Source organism: Orbicella franksi, chromosome 5 (assembly GCF_964199315.1).
Source record: "Orbicella franksi chromosome 5, jaOrbFran1.1, whole genome shotgun sequence".
Classification (NCBI taxonomy): domain Eukaryota; kingdom Metazoa; phylum Cnidaria; class Anthozoa; order Scleractinia; family Merulinidae; genus Orbicella; species Orbicella franksi.
The window spans coordinates 3,294,955-3,315,463 of NC_138149.1; the positions used below are offsets into that span (position 1 = coordinate 3,294,955).

The following is a 20,509-nucleotide window of genomic DNA, read 5'->3' on the forward strand; positions in this document are numbered from 1 at the left end:
AAAGACAGCAAGTTGATTTTTCTGGGGAGCCCACAGCCCTGCTTGCTTCGAGCTTCGCCGCCATACTGCCGTTTTCACGCTTTGTAGGGTGGGGAAAGTAGCGACGAAAATGGCAACTCCAGGACAGAAGGAGAGAGAGGCAGAGCTTCACTCTGTGCTCAGAGCTGCTAACCTGTTAGACTACTACCCAAGTTTCCTCGAACAAGGAGGCGACGACGTACAGCAGTTCTGTGATGCGAGCGAAGATGAATTCAAAGAAATCATCGCCTTGGTCGGCATGTCGACGAAGCCTCTACACACAAGGCGGCTGCAGAAAGCTTTGGTGGAATGGAAGAGCAAGCGAGGGCATTCTCCCGAGCGAGTTGCTCCAGGGTCTTGGATGGATAAGTGGACTTCGTCTCCTCAAGTTAACCGAACTCCACCGCCAAGCACTTCAACGCCAGCGACAAGTTCAGGCCGTAAAAGACGAAGTAGCTCCGGCTGTTCTCAAGGAGGCCCGGAGAAACGCGTCGTGGAACTGAAACTACCTCCAATGGAAGTTATAATCGACTGGGAAAAACTCGATCCCGAACGTCAGCAGCTGATCCGTGATCACTCGCGAATTTATGGCCGAGACATCAAAAAACGTAAGACGAACACGCTCAATTCGCACGAACAAATGATCAACGAAGCCGCGGCTCAGCTTTGCCTTCGCGATCCAACCCTTCTTGTTCGGCGAGACGAGTTGTTTACCATGGCAAGGCGAGTTGTGCGAGACAGTGGGTTTACGTTTGTCCATGGGCATTCCAGGTCCAAGTTTGTCTCCGAATCAGACGAGGAACTGGACGGTGAGTGTTGTATGAGTGATGTGAAATTTGGTTTGCCTTCCTCAAATTTACTGTGTACATTTGTAAGCTAATTATTATTTGGAGCCCTGTTTGAAATATGACACTTAGATAGTGACCTACCAGTTTCTCGAAATTTAGGTTTAGCTTACTTATGTTTGAATCAACTTACTCTGTTTCTTTTGGTTGACAAAAAGTCGAACTCCTAAGCTGATTAATTTTGGTGGGTTTAAAAAGTGATTTAACAAAAGTGGAGCTTAGACATTTTTAAATCTGGGCTTAAAGCTTAATATTAAGCTTATTAATTTATCAGTTCTTGCCCATGCAGTGGGTGTGTAAACAAAGACAAACCGGCCTGCAAGCAGTGGTCCCTTTATTTTCCATTAGTTGGTCAGACAAGTACTGTAATTTACAAAAAGTGCTAGGAAAATGTAATTGCACAAACGCTTCAAAAACTTGGATGGGGACAGGTGTGCAGGAAGTGAGGGACCCCCGTGGAACTATCCTTAGAAATTTTCTACATTGGAGTTTGCTGCCCAGTTCTTTAAACCCTGACATTATTTCACACCAGAATACAAGATAATTTACATCATTTCCACATCCATTTTCTGATTATGGCTTCTAAAACAGTTATCTGATTATCTCTGGTTTTACATCTTCCCTGGCATTTTCAAAATAAATGCAGGAGATGCCAGTTAGGAAATTATAATCTGCCCAAGTCATGTCAATTTGACTATGCTAAAACAGAAATTGTTATGAGAGAGAACCAGAGACGAAACCTTAAGTTGTGAGTGAAGGAGGACTAGCAAAGGAGCCATGGTGTAGGGAATCTTCTTTGATATCACCATGGAGGTCATTTCAAATGAAACCCCCAACTCCCTGGAATTTCCTATTTTTAGACACCAAAACCCTTTTTTGTAAGGAATGATTTTTGCACAGCCACTACATCAGTACTTGAATCCATATTGAATCGAAGGATATCTGGAAACTAAAGCAATCGTCCACTGCCCTGCCCTCGGGCAATTTCTGGGTCTTGGTCTTTAACCCCCACCTCTCCAGAATTTCCAATTCCCTCCATTGTGGAGTACATGTATGGATATTTTCTGGAACCACAATTTCTATATGTACATGCATATTCTGTTAGTTAACATGTACATGTAATTGCTGTTTTTACAGTGGCCAAGAAGAATCAGGTGTCTCAAGCAAACAAACTCAAACGAGAAGAACGTCTAAATGAGATTGACGGCCTGCTACAAAACAACAAGGAATTACAAGAGCAGATAATGCAAAAACTAGATGAAGCACGAGCTTTAAGCGCAACAGCAGAGGTAGGGTGTCTTCGTTAAAGAGTCATCAATTAGTAAAAAATTCACTTTGGCATATTAAATTTTTTCTCACTGAGGAAGTTGATATAAAAACTGGTATTTCTAAAAATGGAGCAGGACAACAAACAATTTTGTATGTTGAAGCCATTATTGTCACTTTATTTTTCAAACTTTTTTTTACTGTTAAGCTTATTTTAACCTGAAGAAGGTTGAATAGCCGAAATGTTGTTGTTTTAAAGCCTGAACAGTCAAGAGTTGGTCTTCATCCTCTTCAATTACACAGATTTTTAAAAATCTAATAATATATATAAAAATCTGGTCTGTTTCTTTAACCAATGAATCTGAACTGTGTCCAGAGCAGAAAAATAGTAATTAGAGACATTGTGATTTGTTGTGTGTCAGATTAATGAGCTACAAACCGACCTCAGCAAACTGCAGAGTCAACAAGTGTCCCTTCAGCTTGAGCACAAAGAGCTGAAGAAGAAGCAGCGTAGATCTGAAAGATATTACACAAACAAACAAACAAAAGACTCAGGCTCACAGAGCACCGGTGTACATGATGATGATGTGGACATGGTGGGAAATGTGTCATTACAAGGTGAACTCACACCAGATGACCGCTCTGAGGAAGGTTGGTATAGATGAAGCTGCAGGTACATGTAGCTAATCAGGTACATGAACCAGGGGTTTCCTTAAGGGCTGGGTACCATGCAAATTGATCAGCTGTGAGGATGATTTTGCTTGCCTGGTTTGACAATCCAGAGGAAAGAAAGGTTTTCTTATAAAGAAGTTCAGTTCAGAAAGTTTTGCCTCCTTGTGAAAACCACAATCCTGAACAAAAAAGTTGGGACACCAAGCAAGTTCCCCCCATGTCCATTTACAATGTTGATAATCAGGTGATTTTTTTCCCTTTTTGCTAAAAAAATAAATTAATATATATAAATAAAAAACAAGACATTTTCCAACATTGATTGATTAGGGAGGATACAGGAGACTGGTGCGTGTGATCCAGCTCAAGTGTCCCAACTACTTTTGTCGGGGATTGCAGTTGCCCTCCTGCTGAAAATGTTACTGCACCTTTCAATAACATGTGGACTCTAAAATTCAGAGCTCGAGCGACAAATGCGTTTTTCGCTATCAACAATCAAATGTTTGGCAGCTCCTCCCAGTGACTTCCGACTACGACCGACGCGCGGTAATCAAATTGTTGAGCACAGTTCAGACAACGAAACAGTGCTTGAAACGAAACGAAATGAAAAATTGCATAGTTACTAGTAACATAATTTATTAATGAATTTAAATTTGTTTTTCTTGACCAGGTCTTCCCACTGAAAGTGTGCATGTGGAGGGGGAGTCACAGGTCACCACTGTTGAGCAGTCCAGAACAATGCAGGTTCCTGAAGCTGTAGTGACTCAGATATTACCCCCAGCCTCAGGTACATGCAACAACTGTAGCAATGTCTGTAGTTCTGCACATAGGAGGGGGTCTGTGATCACTGTATTCAAGACTCCTGCCTGCTCTCTGGTCCCCATGATCCAAATGATGTTGACTAACATGAAAATGTATCTTGTTACCTGTACATGTACATAATTTATCAGTAATCAAAGAGCTACAAAGACACCATACCATACAAACAAGTTAATATATTGCCTGTATGACACAAAGAAATGTTTTTATCATTCTTTGAACCAAACCTTAGTATAAGTGAATGGATCTGCTTGTATAACTGGATAAGAAATTTACTGAAATAGTTTGTTCCATTGCATTTTTCTAATGAAGGGATTCCCACAACATCAACTAATGTCACAGTTAACCTGCCTCAACGCCAGGAAGCACTAAACCCTGAAGAGGAATCATCAGTGAGAGCACTTTACACAGCATTTATGCCTCAACACTTGCAGGTTAGAAATGATGCTTTTTTTTTTGGTCAATAACATTATAGTGTTTAAATGGTTGGCTACATACATGTACATGTACACCATATACAAGTATTGTACTAGTATACAATGTACATGTACATTTAGCATTTCAATAAAGTTGTGCCATGTGAAATAATATACATGTAGGGGTCAGCTTTGTCACTGACATTGTATCTTGAAAAAATTACCAAATGAATGTTTTTCAAGTCTGTTGATGTAATCCTTTATGTTCTTCAGTAAGAACCATTCTTGTTAATTTTGGGTTCATTACATGGTACATGTAGATTGGAAAAAATGACCTAAAATATTCTTGACATACATGTAGTCCCTTAATTATTAGTTACAAATGTATTCATCACAATGTTGTTTGTTTGGCAGACTGAGGTTGTGCAACAAGTCCACCAGCAAGCAGAAGGAGGTCAGATGATACCTGGTTATTCGCAAGCACTTGTTAGCGCTGCTGTATCATCAGACCCTACCATCAATGCCTTGTTGAGTCTAGGGGCTAAAGACAAGGTTCTCCTACCAGGAATGCTGCCGCCTGGTGTGTCTGTGGCTGCCGTGCCCGTCACTTCAGGTGTTGTTGCAACCACAAGCATGACACCTGGTATTACTGTGGTAATGCCTGGACAGCCTCTGCCAGGCAATGTACAGTGGTCTTGACTTTGATCTTTGACCTTGCAGGAGTTGTTGTATGGTAGCATGTTTTGCAGTCTGGACTTACAGACATCTCTGCACTACATTGTACTGGTAGTTTAATTCTTCTCCTGCTTGATTAGATTTGACCAGGGAAATGAAACTATACTGACGACACAGATATACAGAATCCCTGTAGTATCTTTAAGCGGTTTCTGCTTGCACTGTGCAAAAATTCACACTACTCTATACACATGATCAGTACATTTATATGGGATATTTTGAGTTGAATCTCACAAGTGAGGCAGGCAGACACAATTTTACAGTGTGTCTACTCCAACCAAGGCCACCGAAGAAATTCTTTGTGAATTGACCCAGTTGTGGATCCATACCAGTTTCAACCATTTTACAGAAATCAGTTTGATTTTTTTGTTTTGATTTTTTAAGAGGGGACTTAAAGGTGTTAAAATCCAAAACATTTTCTTGGGGAGCCCTCTGGAAGCTTTGACGTTTGGCACTTGTTGCCATTTGTTGTAGATCTACACCTGGACCAGTAGTGTCTGAGTGATTTAAAGAATATTTTATAAAAATGGTTGACAAATTTCTTGTTTTTGTACAGTAGTGTGATTCAGCTGGCTAATTTGCCAGAAGTCTACTGTTAATAAAATCATCAAGGTAATTTCAATCAATAAATCTGTGTATAATTTTCTCAGGTAGCCTTGGCTGAAGTAGTTGAACTGTAACAGGTGCAAAAAAGTACATTGTAAGGAAAAGGGCATTTTTCAACTAGTTTAAACATGAAATGGGATGCCTTCCTTTTGATCCTTTCTAAACCTGCCATTTAAAATGTGTAGATGGCCGATAAAGCTGGCCTTACTGTACACTAGTGCATAATGTTTATGTCCATACATGTATATTTACTTTTAAGCATGAAGGAAGAATATTCAATTGCACTGATTATGCTAGCAAGTTCAATAGCACTTATTTTAAATCAATCAACGTATTAGTTGAAGTAAGCATGAATGTGTATGGTATAATTGCAGTAGGCTAGATTTTACTGTAGATAAGTTGCTTTACTTGTACCGTTAGCATTGCCATTACCATCTCTGTTGTAGATGTACCAGTGATGTAATTTGAGAAACATTCCTGCATTTAGCCAGCCATTTAACATTCAAAGGTTCTTTTTAAAGCTATCATTGTATCAATATTTGCTCTTACAATCATAATTTAACCTTCCAAGTTCATGAACCATGTCATGCAGATGGACAATGAAATCCCAATTTCTGGAACCTCCAACGGAAAACGAAAACTGGTCTAAAAATCGGGTAGTTCAAGAAATCGGGATAAAATTATAGTGCTTGACTGAGGGAAATGACCTTTTGTTTGAGTTACTGGGAGGTTCCAAAAATCAAGGGTTTGAGAGTTCCACTGCACTTTTATCAAAATAAATGTGTAGTTCCCGAAAATATCCATACCTCTCCCTTGGAAGGGATTTTTTTTCTAAGACCACCCAACCCTCTGGAAATTCCACTTAAGTTTCATACGTATATTGAGACTTTTTGGTCTTACAGAAACTCCCGCCGCCAGGAAATACCAATCCCTTCTGTGGGAGGCGGGGGGAGGAGGGGGGAGGAGGGGGGAGGAGGGGGGAGGAGGGGGAGTATCGATATTTTCTGGAACTACACATTGTAATTCTTAGAATTGAGAGGCTGATTGTAGGGAGGTCCTATATGGGAGAATTTAAGCATTTCCACTGTTACAGATGTTCAGATGCAACAGATTTATATAAGAGATGTAACAAAGTGATCTGTTGCATTTCCAAGTCAAAATTTATTGGGACCTTTTCTGGATCAGCCCGTTGATTAAGGTGTAATTTCCGATAGTTCATTAGGTTTCCTTGCTGTTGATTTCAATGAAACAATTTATCATATTTACTTGTATGTATAATAAAGGGGCAGATGGTGTCTTGGAATAGTCTACTCATGTGTCACTTACACGGGTTAAGCTTGGTAGACACGGTGGTTTATGTATGACGCTAACTTAGTTCGACTAATCAAACAGCCTGATTGATTGTTGGCCGGCTGCATTGTCTTGGGTTCTTGGGGGAAGCACCTTGCTTACACAACGCTTTTTAGTTCTTGCAAATTTGAGCAACCTGACAAAAATGCTGAAGACTTGGAAGGGAGGGGACTCGGGGTGGGGGGGGGGGGGGTATGCAACTTTATGGCAGAGTACCATCCCATCTAGGACAGTGTAGATACCCCTAACCGCTTCCTGCCATGGAAACCAGAGTTGAACCTAGCACGGAGGAACAGGCAGCTCTGTGGAGGGCAATGCGACCTGTATTGCAGACTGTTGAGCCACAAAACAATTTAGTAGCCAAATGATGACGCACGAACCAAAAAAGGCAGTTGTGCCTTTACTTTATTCCCAAATAGCTGATTTAAAAGACACTTGATTCCTTTTTCAGTTTATTTAAGCAATTTATCCAACAATTTGTATCAATTTGTAGATTTCCAGTACAGTGGATTTTTATTGTTATCAACATCATCATTATCATTAGTATTATTAGAGCGGTTTTCAATTGAGTGTCGAAAGTAATTAAACAATTACTTTGGTTTTGGTTTTGGTTTTGCTACGCTTTGAGAGTCTAATTGGTAAGTAATTGGTTTGGTTTTGGTTCCATGACACTCAATTGAAAACCGCTCTACTACCATTATTATTAGCTTTAGTAATTGGACCTATAGGTGCAGTACAATTCAGAGAGAAATCGCGGGAGTAATTGCAAAATTGGAAGTGCGCGAAGGGCATTGTCGATTTGAAATTACGATCAAAACCATTAAAGCACGCATAATTTGATGTGCGAATTTCGTAGGTATCCAGTTATAGGTGTGCAAAATGTTATTGAATTTTAATAATAGAACATTGGTCGTTCAAACTACAGTATTCCATAAGTTCATAATCGTTCTTCTGCCGTGTAGTGTAATCTTTTATTCCTATCATATTGCATTTCGAAGAGTAGGTATACATGAATAAAAGAGATATCATACCGCTCGGTAGGTCAGGATATGACATATACAGGTCTTTGCAGGTCCGGGCTGGGAAATGATTCGTGCCGTTTGGCTGTTTGAACAGTGTTAGTCTTCCTCACATGGGTAACCACAGTAGATAGCTGAGAAAAATAAATAATAAAACATTGCCTTCCAGCTTAGAATACTAGATGTAACACAAGTGTACTTTTAAAAATTAGCCTTTATGCTTAAAATGACCAGTAAAACCAGTAAAAGTAAAAATGAGATTTTAGCATGAATTTTGAAGGCAAATGTTCTATTAAGGACGTTCGCGCAAAAATTTTCCAATATTGACTTTTTTCTGAGACTTTTACCACTGTAAGATGATGAGTTAGTTATGTCAGAAATGTAAAAAAAAAAAAAAAAATAGGGGGGTCACCGGCTTCGTTTTGGGGAGGACATGCCCGGAAGAACACCCTAAATCTGAAAAAATCAGGCTTCGTTGGCGAATAAGGCCACAGTGTCTGTAAGCCCAAAAATATTGCAATTAGAACTTTGAAGTGAAATGTTCTCTGCCAATATTGTTTAAGTGGACCTATTAAGTGAATTTAGTCAACTGTTGAGGTTCCTTAAAGAACAAGTTCGCATTTAGCGACCATAGTTTCACGCGCCTTGCAGCCGCAAGATGGCAGGATTCGATGTCCGGTGGACAGAAATCTTGAAATTTTTTTAACTTACCACATTGAGTTTTTGTTCATTTTTGGACAATGTGAAGATAATTGTAAATAAAATATGTTTCTAGGAAAAAAAGTAGGGGTCACCGAACGTCCAAGAGCGTTAAATTCAGGCAAAGCTATAGCAATGGCAAACTGCCCTATCATTGCTTATTTTAGTACTTAAGGACGGTGCCTACTAAATACAAATGTTTTTGCGCCAGGTTAGGACCACGCGGAAAAAGTAGATCTTTGCAAGGGCTACTGGAATCCCCGAAGAAAAATTGGGGTAGCCATGCATTTTTTCGAGAGAATTAACCTCAAATTTCAACAAAATGATGACATCAGCATTTTTCTGAAAAAAGAAGGAAAGGATATTTCTTCACAGATTTCCTTAGAATTCGCCTTTACAGACAGAAAAGCAAACACATTTATAAAGATCTTAAAACTGCATGGCAAATGGTAACATAAAAACCATTTTTGGTGTGTTTTCAATAACAAAATCGTTGCAACGGCGCTTTTAAGGTCTCTGGTTCAGCTAAAATACCGTCTAAATACCTTTTCTTCACAACCAGAAACTAATCACGTGATGAATAGGCTTGCCACTTCCATTTCATAACATAAAATGTAGGGGTAGCCACGCGTTTTTTAAAGTTATTGATCTTTTCTGAAAACCTTTGCGGTGCCCGTTACATATTTTCCTGTCACCTCCCCAGTAAGTGAAACATTTGCGTATCTGGAACTTGTTTTACGCGCGCACTACGCCATCTGCAGGTACATGTTTACAGTTGGATTTCAGCATAATTTGCGACAGATGACAGCTAGTTTTTCAGCTGGAAGACGTTAATAGTTAGTGGCCAGCGATATGCTGTTATTCTGGTGTTCCTGGTTTAAGCACAGGTTTATTAAACTTGATTTGGTCAGTGAGAAAATTTTGCTTTCATTTTAGTCGTGTACTTGGTAGCGTAGTTGATTGCGTCAGTAGTGTCCACCCCAGCGCGCGTGGCGCTTAAGAGGCCCTGCGCCTAAGAAACGACCGATGATTTCCGGCTAAAAAATAAAATCGGCCGATTTTTATCTCCCAAGCAGAGGTTACCGAATACTATTTAAAAATGAATTTCTTTTGTTTCAGTTTCGCTTTAAACCAAAAATATTGAGCTACAAACTTTTTCCGTCTGATAGCAGCAAAATCAGGTCGAAAATAAGCCCCCGCAAAAAACTGTTCAGAAATTACTATCGCAACGCAAAATAATGAGAAAACTACACAGTGTTGAAGAAAAAGGCCTTTTAACGCAATATCATTCGATAAACATCAAAAAACTGCCGAAGCGATTAACAAATAAAGTTTCAAATATTGCATACTAAATTAGATGGAGTGTTGGAGCTGATTTTAAAATAATTATTTCTCAAAAGTTCAACGCTTTTGAAAGCAATCACAGTGATGAATTAGACATTGGAGGGATATACATCACGTTTCTGGAAAAACATTTTTCGGCCAAAGTATATTGACTTTGTTCAAAGCGTTCAAAGTTACCGTGTTTACCGTTATCCTGCTACTTCGGCGAAACACTTCTCTTTTGCCAATACGGCCGTGGATAGCGTGGTAAACGCCACTTTAAACCTTGCTAGGCATTCAAAGACCATCCTGAGTAGAAGAACGTAGAATTAAAAGAGAAAGGAAGATGAAAAATACGCAGAAAAAGGAAATAACTCGAAATTACCATCTGCTAACGAAAGTTGAATCTGGAAAATGTCGTGGCGTGACAGCGGCCATTGACGTCATTTGTCACGTCAAGTTGCAAGAGCGTGGGAAAACGAGTCTGCAATGTCCTTCGGCTGGTCAGCGGCTAGGGATCCAGTCGTGACCCCATAACTCAGATCACGCTGCGGCCAAAACGGTGTGGCGGTTGGGGAAGTATTTCTTTTTCAGTGACCATCATTTGTGAAAAATAACATAACATTGTTCCACTAAACGTTTTCTGGCCGGGAAAAATTGTTTTCCTATTTGTGCATTCCTTTGGATTCCGCCGCTATTTATACAAATGACATCAATGGCCGCTGTCACGCCACGACATTTTCCAGATTCAACTTTCGTTAGCAGATGGTAATTTCGAGTTTTTATTTTCTTTTTCTGCGTATTTTTCATCTTCCTTTCTCTTTTAATTCTACGTCCTTCTACTTAGGATGGTCTTTGAATGCCTAGCAAGGTTTAAAGTGGCGTTTACCACGCTATCCACGGCCGTATTGACAAAAGAGAAGTGTTCCGCCGAAGTAGCAGGATAACGGTAAACACGGTAACTTTGAACGCTTTGAACAAAGTCAATATACTTTGGCCGAAAAATGTTTTTCCAGAAACGTGATGTATATCCCTCCAATGTCTGATTCATCACTGTGACTGCTTTCAAAAGCGTTGAACTTTTGAGAAATAATTATTTTAAAATCAGCTCCAACGCTCCATCTAATTTAGTATGCATTATTTGAAACTTTATTTTTTAATCGCTTCGGCAGTTTTTTGATGTTTATCGAATGATATTGCATTAAAAGGCCTTTTTCTTCAACACTGTGTAGTTTTCTCATTATTTTGCGTTGCGATAGTAATTTCTGAACAGTTTTTTGCGGGGGCTTATTTTCGACCTGATTTTGCTGCTATCAGACGGAAAAAGTTTGTAGCTCGATATTTTTGGTTTAAAGCGAAACTGAAACAAAAGAAATTCATTTTTAAATAGTATTCGGTAACCTCTGCTTGGGAGATAAAAATCGGCCGATTTTATTTTTTAGCCGGAAATCATCGGTCGTTTCTTAGGCGCAGGGCCTCTTAAACCTGCCTTGCGTGATGCGCAGAACGTGTGCGCACTAACAAAAGTAGGCACCGTCCTTAACGCGCGCTCTCATGCATGATGTCGCGTGTGAATTTGCGCGCGCAGTAAGGCTGCGCAGACACAATAGGCTGATTTAGCAACAGGACGGGAACGTCAGATGACGACTGCGGGTCGCGCGGAATAACCTGGATTCTTTTCTAATTTGACCATATTTGGGTATTTGTACTGCGCGCGCCGTCGTCAAGTGACGTTCCCGTTCTCTTGCTAAATCAGCCTAATTAGCGCGAACGTCCTTAAACTTGTGACTAACCGAAACTGGAGCCGTCACACAACGTGTCAACAATAAAACAAGGAAATCAAAATACAGTCGAACCTCAATTAAGCGGCCTCCTATTAAGCGGCCAACTTTTATTTGGCAAGGGGCGACCTCAATCCCAGAAAAAATTGTCAGCTATACACTGCAATAAAAACCTCTCCGGCTGTTCACAAAGATAATGACTTCAGCAACAGACACCCATTTAAGTTTCAGTCCCAGGTCTGATCCCAGGCGTAGAAGACGAACGCCCTCATTACTACTAGTCTAGTAGTAAAGAGCTATTTCCGGTGTAAATTTGATTTCGGCCTGATTGCACATAGCCAAGCATACATACATACATACATACATACATACTTTATTGACTTTCCCTTTAGAGGCTTTTCAAAGACAATACAATAATAAATTAAAACTACTTAAAAACTCTAAGATTCATTAAGATTAATTAACTAAGCTTGCCATTATTTTTCCTCTGCCGATTTCACTGAGCGCAGAGTCCTTCTCGAGTTAGTTTGAAGTCCCTGGGACTCGGAAATATCGTTCAAGCTCTTGGAAATCGACCCTAAGCAGGTCAAAATCAAGGTGTGCGTAGCCCGGTCTCTGCGACTTTCCAGTGACTAAGTGAGTTTAACAGGGGCTGTATTTCGGCCAGACTGCACATAGCCAAGCTTGTGATTAGTCTTCCTCTGCCGATTTCACTGAAGGCCAACGACTTCTCGAGTTAGTTTAAAGTCCCTGGGACTCGGAAATATCGTCCAAGTTCCTGGAAATCGACCCTAAGCAGGTCAAAATCAAGGTGTGCGTAGCCCGGTCTCTGCGACTTTCCAGTCACGAAGTGAGTTTAACAGGGGCTATATTTCGGTCAGACTGCAAATAACCAAGCTTGCGATTATTTCCCCCCTGCCGATTTCACTGAAGGCCAAGGACTTCTCGAGTTATTTTAAAGTCCCTGGGACTCGGAAATATCGTCCAAGCTCTTGGAAATTGACCCTAAGTAGGTCAAGATCAAGGTGTGCGTAGCCCCGTCTCTGCGACTTTCCAGTCACCAAGTGAGTTTTTAAAATTTGCTGTCGTGATCATAAATCCATGTCACGCAAGTATCAAAGGTGTTATAAATTATGAAGTGACAGTTCCATTGTTGAAAGCTAGTGAGGAAGAAGTTTAAATTCATAAAAGGGTGAGTGAACCAAAAAACCTGCTCATGGACGTTTATTTTAACATGACAATTACGATTGTATTTTAGTAGATTCGCAGACACTGACCTTCTGTGGGAATGTTATCAAATAAATGTTATTGGTTTTAGTTTGGCTGATCTTTGTTATGTTAGGAAATACAAGCATCAAGCCGGGATGTAGCAAGACCTGACTTGGAAGTTCTGCATGATAACTGTGAATTAAATTGATAAATTTGTCAATACTTTACGTTCATGAAAACAAGAAGACCTACGTGAAAGATGCAGGGTGTGGACAAAACGTGGGGTAGGCCATGGCCTACCCTGTGGCCTACCCTATGGCCTATCAGTGGTCAGATTTTTAAAAACATTAACAAAACATCAGTAAGAGTCGAACGAGTTAGCTGGCATAAAATTATATCCCTCTAATAGGGGTATACTAAAAAGTCACTAACATGATTCTCAACATCACAGGAAACGAAACAATGCAAACCTTACAGCACTCAGCCTTGAAACATCCTATTTCTCGCTGTCTTCGACATCTAGCTTCCCCAGCCAAGCAATCAACCATAACGGCAGGTTAGGAGGGAGGGGAAGGGCCCGGATGGGACTCTCATACAAACAAGACGGGGTTGCTGGTCGGAAATTTTAGAAAGAATCCCTAAGAGGTACCAAAACTGCGTTTTAACCCATAAAAGGTATGGCAAGCACCACTGTCATTTATATATGGGATTCCCCCCTCCCCCGGGGGAAAGGGCCGGTATTACGTGGTCGCTGAGAATGTCCAAAATGGCTGCTCCACGATCCATACCGGTTGTCAGTTTGCAACATATTGTGGAGTGCTAGTGTAAACATGTAATGAACAGCGTTAGTGACAGTTAATGTTGGTGTTAGTGACTTTTCGTCTAGCCCTATTAGAGGGATACAAGAAACCACGAGGGATATAATTTTATGCCACCTTACTCATTCGACTCTTACTGTTGTTTTGTTTATGTTTTTAAAAATCTGACCACCGGTAGGCCATAGGGTAGGCCGCAGGGTAGGCCACGGCCTACACCATGGCCTAGGCCGTGGCCTACCCCACGTTTTGTCCACACCCAAAGAGGGTCTTTATGCACGATGTCATTTTACTAATTGCCGTTTTGCTCGACAAATAGAATAAAAAGTCACTGCTTAGCACATTTCCAAATGAAACTTAAATTGATCCTCTCTTGTTTAAGCCGTTTAGTTCAAGGAATCTTTGACTGCCTACCACCGTTTGCCTCTCTCGCCATTCACGTCGCCTTCACTAGCAAGAGAAGAAGTATTTTCAGTGGAGACAATAAACAAGGAACAACCGAGCTGGTCAAAGTTTAGCTGCAGGTTGCATTAATCCACTCTCGACCGTCCCTTGCAACCTGCACTCTCACCACTTTTTCTGTAAACCAGGGTGTTGAGAAGTCCTATGTGAGGAAAACAAAGTGTAATGTGATCGGCCTTGAGCAGTCGCTACTTAAGATGTAGGTTAAAAACTGAAAGATGCATTTGTCAGTACAGACAGCAATCCAAATGGCCTCCTTTTCAGTGGGTAGGGAGGTTGGGGGCGATGACATTAGCTACTTGTAATCAAGATAACTGAGGGTTGTTGGCTGGCTGCTCTGCCTTATTTGTTGAGGAATCGTCGTATTGATTCAAATACCGTACAGCTGGAGGTTGCTGACGGTATGACTTTAAATTCAAAGCAAGTACATGGTAGTAGAAGGCAAATTCAATGAGAGGCGCTAAAGCCAGAGATAGTAACCATGGCGTCTTACCATTTTTCGGCAATATGGTTACCACTCTTAATTTGCATTTCAATTAGAGGACCGGAACCCATGAAAATGGTGGTTTGAATTCAATCTTCAATCTTTCTTTATTTGTACTCAATCTTGCTAAAGAAAAAATTACAATACTGATTACAACGAATCCACCAATGGGTGGTTAGAACCACCTTAAATTTTCAAATTTTATGATGGCTCTTAAAAAATTATTTTCCGCGAGCACTTGTAATTAAAAAGCACTTAGGCCAAAATTGACGGTGTTCTGGCAGGTTATACAGTCGCTTTATTTGTTAAGGTTACAGTATACCTTCAGGGGTGTCTCGCGCGCAAGCGATGTAGCGCGTGCAGTTTAAGCTGTAGATACCTAAACCCCTATATCAAATTAAAGCTTATGGAGCTGGCTATCAAACTATACCAACAATTTTGAAAGAAAATGAATCGTCGAATTTTTCACGACCACTAAATGCGAGGGCCCGAATCACCTTTCGAAAGCTACAAGTCAAAGCGAATTTCGTTTTTCGCCAATTTAATTTTTTCCTCGGTTTCAGGGCCCAAAGCGCTTAAAAAACGTGTCTGCGTTTTGGCATATTCGATTGCAGTAAAAAGTTACAGAACATTTTCGAAATAGGATTAAAAAAATGTGGAGTGATCGTACAAAAATCGCTCTCGAAGAAAAAGTATTTCGAAATTAACAATTCCCAGACACGCTTTTGTAGTTTATATGTTAAACTAGCCACTGTCCAAATTTCAGAGCAATTGAACAAATTCCCTTTGAGTTATAACTCTTTAAAGTGTCTGCTTCAAGTGAAAAAATTTATTCGAGAAAACAGCGCTAAGAAAAATTTTCTGCTTCGCGAACAAACTCCGCCCACAAACGCCTTCAACTGGGTTCTCAGGTAACTAAGCCAATCAGTGCAGGGAAAGTTTACTGCCGTTAACCGCCTGGTGAAATTTACGCGCGAATCTCTAAAAAACTCTTGTGTTTCGCAATGCGCTCAAGGAACCGAAGGCAGAGAGATAATTTTTCTGTAGCTCGGTTTTTCTTGAAGCTGGTCTGGCAAAATGGGGAAGACTAAAAAGGATACGAACGCTAGAGTGGCTGAGCGAAGGAAACAAACAAAAGACAGCGCGGAGAGCAACTGTGTGTGGGCAACTGTGCATGGATAATATTTCAAATGGTCTCAATGAGTCCGACGATTCGTCGATATCGGACTCATCAGAAGAGTCTCTGTCAGCATCCCTGTTATTGCTGTCAAGTTCCGAAATTTTTACAGAACCTTTCTTTTCTCTCACTACGAATATTTGCCCGCCTTATACGATAACTATAGCTTCATCCGCGTGGCGAACTTTCGCTTCTTCACTCATTGATGTATTTTCATTCGTTCTTCGCTGTTTTCGCTTTTTCGAACCGGTCCATGGTTTAAACGTGGTCTATGTTTACTTATAACTTAATAGAGACACGCCTAATATCAAAAATGCTGGGTAGTCGGAACAACAATGCTGATCAACTGAGTAGTCAATTCGTGACATCCATATAGGTAATTCCCGCGAAAATCGTCTCGGTTGATTGCATACGCGCCATAGGGCTGTCAATCAAGAGGTAAACTTTTACTTCCGGTGAAAACGTAAAACCGCCATTTCTCCGCCAATATTTAGCCCTTTTCAAAAATTTTTTTTCAGAAATTAGAGATTATTCTTCGACCTCTATTTTGACCCAAAAATCCAAATTTGAAGAAAATTGCCGACCCGAAGGTATACTGTAACCTTAACCGTGCTTCATCAAGCAAATAACGCATTCTTTGGGTCTCCCGGCCAATAATGTAGCCTCAACTGGTAACTGGAATGGTAATAACTCATTAAAGCGTTTAGGGAAAGAAAGTGCTTTATTCTGTCACCAGCCACCAGTAAATACTTCTGCAAACAGGTCACGTTAAGAAGCTGCAAATCGTGGGCAAGCTTGGGCAGTAGTGCAGCACGTTGGTTTCTTACACTTTTCTTATATCTTGATACCTGCTAATAAATAACAAATTGATTCAACCTCTACCCCTCTGATGATGATTTTGTACCCTTCACTCACAAACCAGTTTAACTTTTGACTTGAAGAAACCTGTGAGCAACTTTCAATACACAGATCGAATAAGTACTTACAGTGAGTTTTATCCGTATTCTTTGAAAAGTTCTCACTTGTCACTTGTCAGTTGGTAGAACACTGCACCGGTATCGCAGAGGTCATGGGTTCGAATCCCGTTCAGGCCTGCATTTTTTTCAGGCTTTAATTTCACAACTGCTTAATCACTTGTACTGTTCGGTCATCTGAGTTCTTGGTATCCGAGTACAGTCGGTTAGAGAAGAAGGATCTTGTCAACTATCCGGAATGCCTATATGTTGTTTTTCACTCATGAGGCAAGGGTTCTCAGTCATAAATCAGGCGAGGGTTTATCATAAGACGAGTTGGGATTTGGACGATCCCGTTCTCGTCCATCATGGTCACCTTTCGATCTAGGTTTACGTTCACGGTGATAAACTTTCGTCGTCAGGTCAAGAGAAACGATCGAATGCAATTGCAAGCAGTGTATGTCGAGCAATTACCCAAAGGTTGCCGACCATCACTCCAACATTTCGAAAGTCGGATTTTTCAACATTATCTTAAGTCGAAAATTTCCGTAGGCAGTTGGAAGACCAAAAGCACTAGACTGCCTGCTGCCTTAGTAATCAATTAAGTACTCGGCCTAAAGGACTGTAAGAACGTCGGCGGGCAACTGCAATTTTGTAAGCCCTAGACTGAAACTGATTAATATGTACCATGATGCACTAATAATATACATGAACTGAAATAACTCGATGCTGATCGGCAGGGCAGCGTGGGTATTATCTTAAAGGCGGTCGAAGTTTGCCCGAAGTCTTTCTAAGATAGCCGAAGATAATTTCCGAACAGTTTGCCGAAGAACGTTAGGGCCGTTTATTCACCCTGCGCAGGAGGCTGGTAAGTCCAGGGACACGAGCTTTCTGATGTACAAGAGTAACAAAACAATTCCGCCCTATCGACACACGATGTCGACCACTCTACTAGCTTATTCCCATTTATGATGACTTCGATGATGTATGAATGAAGATTGAACAAACAAACAAACAAACAAACAAACAAACAAACAAACAAACGAATGAATGAATAAACGGATGAACGACTCAGTGAGTGAATAACTAAATGAATGAATGAATAAATGAATGAATGAATGAATGAATGAATGAATGAATGAATGAATGAATGAGCTAGTGAATTGCTTTTAATGCCAAAAGAGGAAACAAAAATACCAAAGCGAACATGTTAAAATCACGTCAGTTTGTACCGTCGGCTACCGTCTGGACGTCATAGCGTCATAACTGTCAATCATTAGACGTAACATTGAAGCAAAAAGACCATGGCCTAGTCTCTTGGTTGAGGAAGGCACTAGGAATGGAAAAGAGAATCCTTGGTAAGATCACGATACAAACAACACGCACAATTCTTAAAATATAGGCACGTTCTGAGCTAAAGGAGGATAATTGGTAATGCGATAAATCTCAACGCCTTACATTCATAACATTTTAATCGCATGGAAGAGGGTCGGTAATGTTTGGATAGCTTATCCATTTCCTTCTAAATTTTGGCGTTTTTTTCTTTGGTATACATTTTTCGAGCTCACGTTATCAGTGCTACTCCGATGCGACTAAAACGTTTTGTAATCAACAAACGTTATTTGGTCTGTTTTCAGCGGCTAAGTCGAGACTTTGGCGTCCTTGTAACTTTACCGGTCTGTTGCATTTGTCACTATTATTGATGCGCTAAAAGTGCGGACTTGCCATCATGGGATTAAAAGTAGGCTGATGTTTTGGAACTTAAGTGACTTAAGAGCGTAAAAACCTGACGGGCACTTGGCAAAATAAAACGTTTTCAACATTTTTTAAATTTGGTCTCCGGCCATATCCATATCCGATGATTCCAAAGATCTCCAGAACATATAACCTTTAACCTGCACAAGTGACAACAAATTGGGGGCATAACTGAATTTCCGATTGTTGCTGCCTGGATGACAAAAATAACTGCAAAACATAGTTTCACGTTTTACAGGTTTAACAGAAATTCATTGAATCTACATTCCTCCGGTATTTTTGTTTCTATAAAAAATTCAGCGAGCGTGTACGTTATGCGAAAACCACGCAAACCCTGGCTAAACATCATCTTTTCTTACGAAACAAATCTCAACTTTGGACATGGAAAGTTGTATCAAACGATCTTTTTTACTAAGGGCTCCTGAAGTATCAAGTGCATTGTTAAAATCACTTAGCTCAATTTTATTGGCTAACCCACCAGAGAGAATAAGGCCAAGGCGGTTAGTCAGGGCGTTAGAAACGTGTTCAATATTTGTTTTCCAAATTATCGCTTTTGCTCAGTGACTACTAACACTTCATGTATATGACCTTAACGAAAACTTGAAGTTTTGTCATGATGACAAACGGCAAATTTTGGAATTCCGATCGTTGTCTCTCATCATAGGGCTTCGCTATACATATAAGACAAATAACAGAATTGACTGATAAATGTCATGGCAGACGGAATTTCCCAAAGTTAAGATGGTGCATAATACGTAAATGGCGCATTCAATTCAACCTGTCGTTAAACTAGCCTTTATTCCTTTATATGTCTCTCTTTCTCAGAGGTACCGTAGAAGGGTGCGAAGCCAGGAGGAGGAGGTGGTGGGGGGGGGGGGGGGGCACCTCACGCTTTTTTTTCCTTCTTCCCATGCCTGCACGTAGGAAGCCTCTGTGGGGAAGAGGTTCTATATACCAGGAGAGAAACTAGAAGAAAATTTACAAAAAGCAGTGAAAAATGGTGTAAATTTTAAATGGATTGAAAAATTTTGAAAATGGCTTGACCTCTTTAGCGACGCGGTCGTCAACGCTCATTATGACATCAATTCCAGTGTTATATATTCCAAGCGAGGATATCCAGTTATCATTTCGAATGAGACGGCGTCAAAACAAAATTTTTCCAAGCTGAAAATCAGGTCGATAAAAACAAAATGGATTGATCTGTTTAGCGACATGATCGTCAACGCTCATTATGGCATCCGATGAATTCTAGTGTTATATTCCAAGCGAGGTTATCCAGTTAGGAACAGCGTCCAAACAATATTTTTATAAGCTAAGGTAGCTGAAAATCAGAAAGGTTATATTATAATCCTTTAAAAAAAAATGGCGGAGGAAGCAAAGGTTCCCAACAAACTTGGATTGATCACGAACTGTTCGAAGGAAAACATACTGTAACAGAAAGCTATTGTAACACTCTTTGTGGAAAGCTGTCATCTGAAAAGTGTTTTCATCCTAAAATTAAAGTAAGTCGTTCGTGTTTTTTTTCGTTTTTTCCGGTATTCAAAAATAATTTCCTTTCTCCTTGAAAATAAGTATATTTTCAGTCGACGAGAATGTTTGTGGTTGATCAGGGATTTCATCCCATTTCACTCGGTTCCATTTCTGGTTAGCCTGCGTCTCAGACAGTCTAAACCGCCGGCATAGTGGTCTATATCGAGGATTTTATGACACGTCCGGCTTCAACGCAGGCTATTTCTGGTTTGCCTATATAAACAAAGAAAAGCCGAAGAGTGGGTTGTCATTCATTTTACTAATTACAAAGTCATACCATTTAAGAGGAATGTTTGGCAGTTTGCTCTTTTCTTTAAAAACATGGCTTTAAACTGGACCAGTCAGGAAGTAATAAACACAGATATATTAAAATGACACAAGCCAACATAAGTTATTAATAAAAACCATTTTGTCTCAATTCTTGTATCTGGGACAATTTTCGTGCATTCTCATGCACATTTTTCAACGGTTAAAATCGTTACGCAATTACCTAATCACGATCAATCAATAACAGCGTAATCATATACTAAGCTTGGGCCACTTGTGAAGAAGCAACTGCCAGAAAATTCAAATTGTTT

The 20,509-nt window shown here is 40.2% G+C and overlaps 1 protein-coding gene across 1 annotated transcript; it reads left to right on the forward strand.

Moving 5' to 3' along the window:
* The first annotated feature begins 96 nt into the window (after positions 1-96).
* LOC145486220 (uncharacterized) lies at positions 97-6,677 on the forward strand. The gene is made up of 7 exons (XM_081464837.1): positions 97-827; positions 2,001-2,152; positions 2,552-2,780; positions 3,469-3,585; positions 3,930-4,051; positions 4,448-6,310; positions 6,341-6,677. The coding sequence occupies exons 1-6, from the start codon at positions 110-112 to the stop codon at positions 4,730-4,732; spliced, it is 1,623 nt and encodes a 540-aa protein (XP_081320963.1). The 5' UTR covers positions 97-109; the 3' UTR covers positions 4,733-6,310; positions 6,341-6,677.
* Positions 6,678-20,509: the final 13,832 nt, after the last annotated feature.